The sequence below is a fragment of the Cherax quadricarinatus genome, chromosome 33, assembly GCF_038502225.1.
Source record: "Cherax quadricarinatus isolate ZL_2023a chromosome 33, ASM3850222v1, whole genome shotgun sequence".
Classification (NCBI taxonomy): Eukaryota; Metazoa; Arthropoda; class Malacostraca; order Decapoda; family Parastacidae; genus Cherax; species Cherax quadricarinatus.
In genome coordinates this window covers 11,267,195-11,270,072 of record NC_091324.1, presented here as the reverse complement: position 1 = coordinate 11,270,072, position 2,878 = coordinate 11,267,195, and the positions used below count along the sequence as shown (strand labels likewise).

The 2,878-nt window shown below is 42.6% G+C and overlaps 1 protein-coding gene across 1 annotated transcript in view; it reads right to left on the bottom strand.

Annotated features, from left to right (window-relative positions):
- LOC128694031 (condensin complex subunit 1-like) overlaps positions 1-2,617 on the bottom strand; it is a 25,782-nt gene extending 23,165 nt beyond the window's left edge. Inside the window, exon 1 of the mRNA XM_070091043.1 lies at positions 2,583-2,617. Within this exon, the coding sequence (XP_069947144.1) occupies positions 2,583-2,617 (35 nt within the window). The remainder of the gene's footprint in view (positions 1-2,582) is intronic.
- Between the last annotated feature and the right edge of the window lie 261 nt (positions 2,618-2,878).

Genomic DNA, 2,878 nt, shown 5'->3' with positions numbered 1-2,878 from the left:
ATAAAAGAAGCAGAAGACGATGAAGAAGAAGACGGAGGAAAAGTGGGGTGAGTCACTTCATATTTTTCCTTCCTCTGAGATACGTGCTCAGTATGGATTCGCGGAAAAATTGCCAGCCGTCCATATAGGTAGAGCCCCGGCCCTTCCAGGGAGAGCCTCCAGCCACAGAACTGCAGCTACCGCGTATTATGAGCCCTGAAGGAGCCAGCTACGCATATCTATGCGGAAGAATGGAAATAAATAGTGCACCTAGAAAGAAAACTAGATATGCAAAAACTGGTATTATTATTATTATCTGGAAGTGCTATACCCGTAAGGGCTGTACGCCGTCTGAGGAATGGAAGGTAATCTGGTGTTATCTGAGGATGGAAAAGTGAGCTGCAGTTCCTTGCAGCAAGTTACCTTCACCAGTATCAAGGTGACACCTTGGACCAGATGATGGCATAATTTTAAGCATACTTTGCACACCTCTCACACTACACTGAACAAGAACACAACAAAAACACCTACAATGATAACACCAACAACAATAACACCGTCAACAACAATAACAACAACAATAATAACAATAATAATAATAATAATAATAATAATAATAATAAGAAGAAGAAGAAGAAGAAGAAGAAGAAGAAGAAGAAGAAGAAGAAGAAGAGGAAGAAGAAGAGGAAGAAGAAGAAGAAGAAGAAGAAGAAGAAGAAGAAGAAGAAGAAGAAGAAGAAGAAGAAGAAGAAGAGGAAGAAGAAGACGAAGAAGAAGAAAAAAAGAAGAAGAAGAAGAAGAAGAAGAAGAAGAAGAAGAACCATTAAGCCAGATAAGCGAAACGTTGCGGCTTATTTCTATTGATATTCTTTAGTCCTCCTCAGGATACGACCCACAACAGCCTACTGACACCCAGGTGCTAATTTACCGGTTTTGTGAACCGAGGCGAATTCTTTGGAACTGAACTCGGGTACTTGGGTTGTGAGCAGAATGTGCTAACACCGAACTACTAGTTACACCTGATGTGAATTATTTTCCCGCAGAAAGCCTACTCGCCAGGCCAGAGATATGGTCATTATATATACTATCTGGAGTTTATCTGGAGTTTATCTGGAGAGAGTTCCGGGGGTCAACGCCCCCGCGGCCCGGTCTGTGACCAGGCCTCCTTAGGTCAGTGTCCCAGGATGCGACCCACACCAGTCGACTAACACCCAGGTACCCATTTTACTGATGGGGAACATAGACAACAGGTGGAAAGAAACACGTCCAATGTTTCTACTCTGGCTGGGAATCGAACCCAGGCCCTCACCGTGTGAAGCGAGAGCGTTAACCACCAGGCCACCAGAGCCTGGATAGATATTTTAAGAAGTTACAAGACATATAAGGATGAGTGAGGTACATCATTTCACTATAATTAAGCGTTTATAATTATTTTTAGGTACAGGGTGTGGTGTCCCGTCTTCAATAATTATTTAATCGTATATCTTTTTAAATTTCCAATAGTTGTAGCACTTACTACCTACTCTTAATTCATTCCATATAGACACGATCTGATGTCACCACTTGGACTTGCAGGCACAATGAACAATACGGACTCCAGAGCAACTCATCTAGTGTCAAAAACTTTGAAGCAGTCGCCCTTATTCGCCAAACTTCTACCCACACTCTTCTACTTTCACCGAAAATGCTATCTATCCCTGTCACGTAATCTTTCAATCTATCCACACAGACAGCTTTCACCCACTTATTTTCAAAAATTGCAGTCCTTAACGTCGTCCTTATTTACTCTATCCTTTTGGTCATTTTATAATATTTTTTTTCCATTCCTTGACACACTGCTCGGCCTAAATTGGTAATTCTTGCCCTGTTCTGCTGGTCTTTCTCCTGTCCCCAACAGTACCTTTTCTCCCTCGCAACTCATGCACCCTCACCACAGGCTCCCCTTATTTTAGACATTTATGTGGCCTCTCCTTGTCATTATCTAGTTCTCCCATGGACTAGTCTATTCCGTAACAACAATCTGACCATCCTGCCACTACCACGACTACCAGTAACTGGCAGGTGGTAGGGGCGCGCGCACAGTGGGATGGAGGAGGGCGGTAACCACCTGTGCTCCCAGGTAGTGGTGGTGATATAGGTCTTCCTGCTTCCCTCACCCGTGCCACACACCTCCCTGTCTCCCTCTCCTGCTACATCTCCGTCTTCCTCACCTGGGTCACACCTCCTTGTTTTCATCTAAGCCACGCCTCCCTCGTCTGTGCCACACCTCTCTGTTTCCCTCATCTAAGACAAATCCTTCTACTTCCCTCACCCGGGCCACATCTCCCCGCTTCACTTCCGCTACTGACTTAAACGATATATACTAGTTCCTCACATGATGGTAGTGATGTTCATTACTGAAAATTGTAAATATTTCTCCCAGCATAATTCTGTGTACATTATAGGCGTTCTGTTAGTGATGTGACAGTGAAAATTATAAAGAAGCATTTTTATTGGAAAGAAAAGTACAGAAAGTAAATATCAAAAGATTTCGATTTTATAAAAGTGTTGAAAAATAATTCTGCAATATACACGAATTATATTATATGGATAATATGATATACAAAGACTTATCATAAAGTGTTGAAGATGCTGCCATTTCGATAGCCAAAACAGAATTCAGACACAATATTTCTACGTGTGTGTATGTACTTGTGCGGTTGCCTCGTGGGTGATTACATGCTCAGTAGTACTGCCGTGTCTTTGTGAACACAAATGATTAGCTGTGTACATTGTTGTCAACGTTACAGTGGTGTACAGTGTGTCTAGGGCATAGCTGCGTACAGTGATGTGTATGACATAGCTGTGAAGAGAGGTGTCAAGAAGGTAATTTTGTGTTAAGCACCGGACAGTGAACACC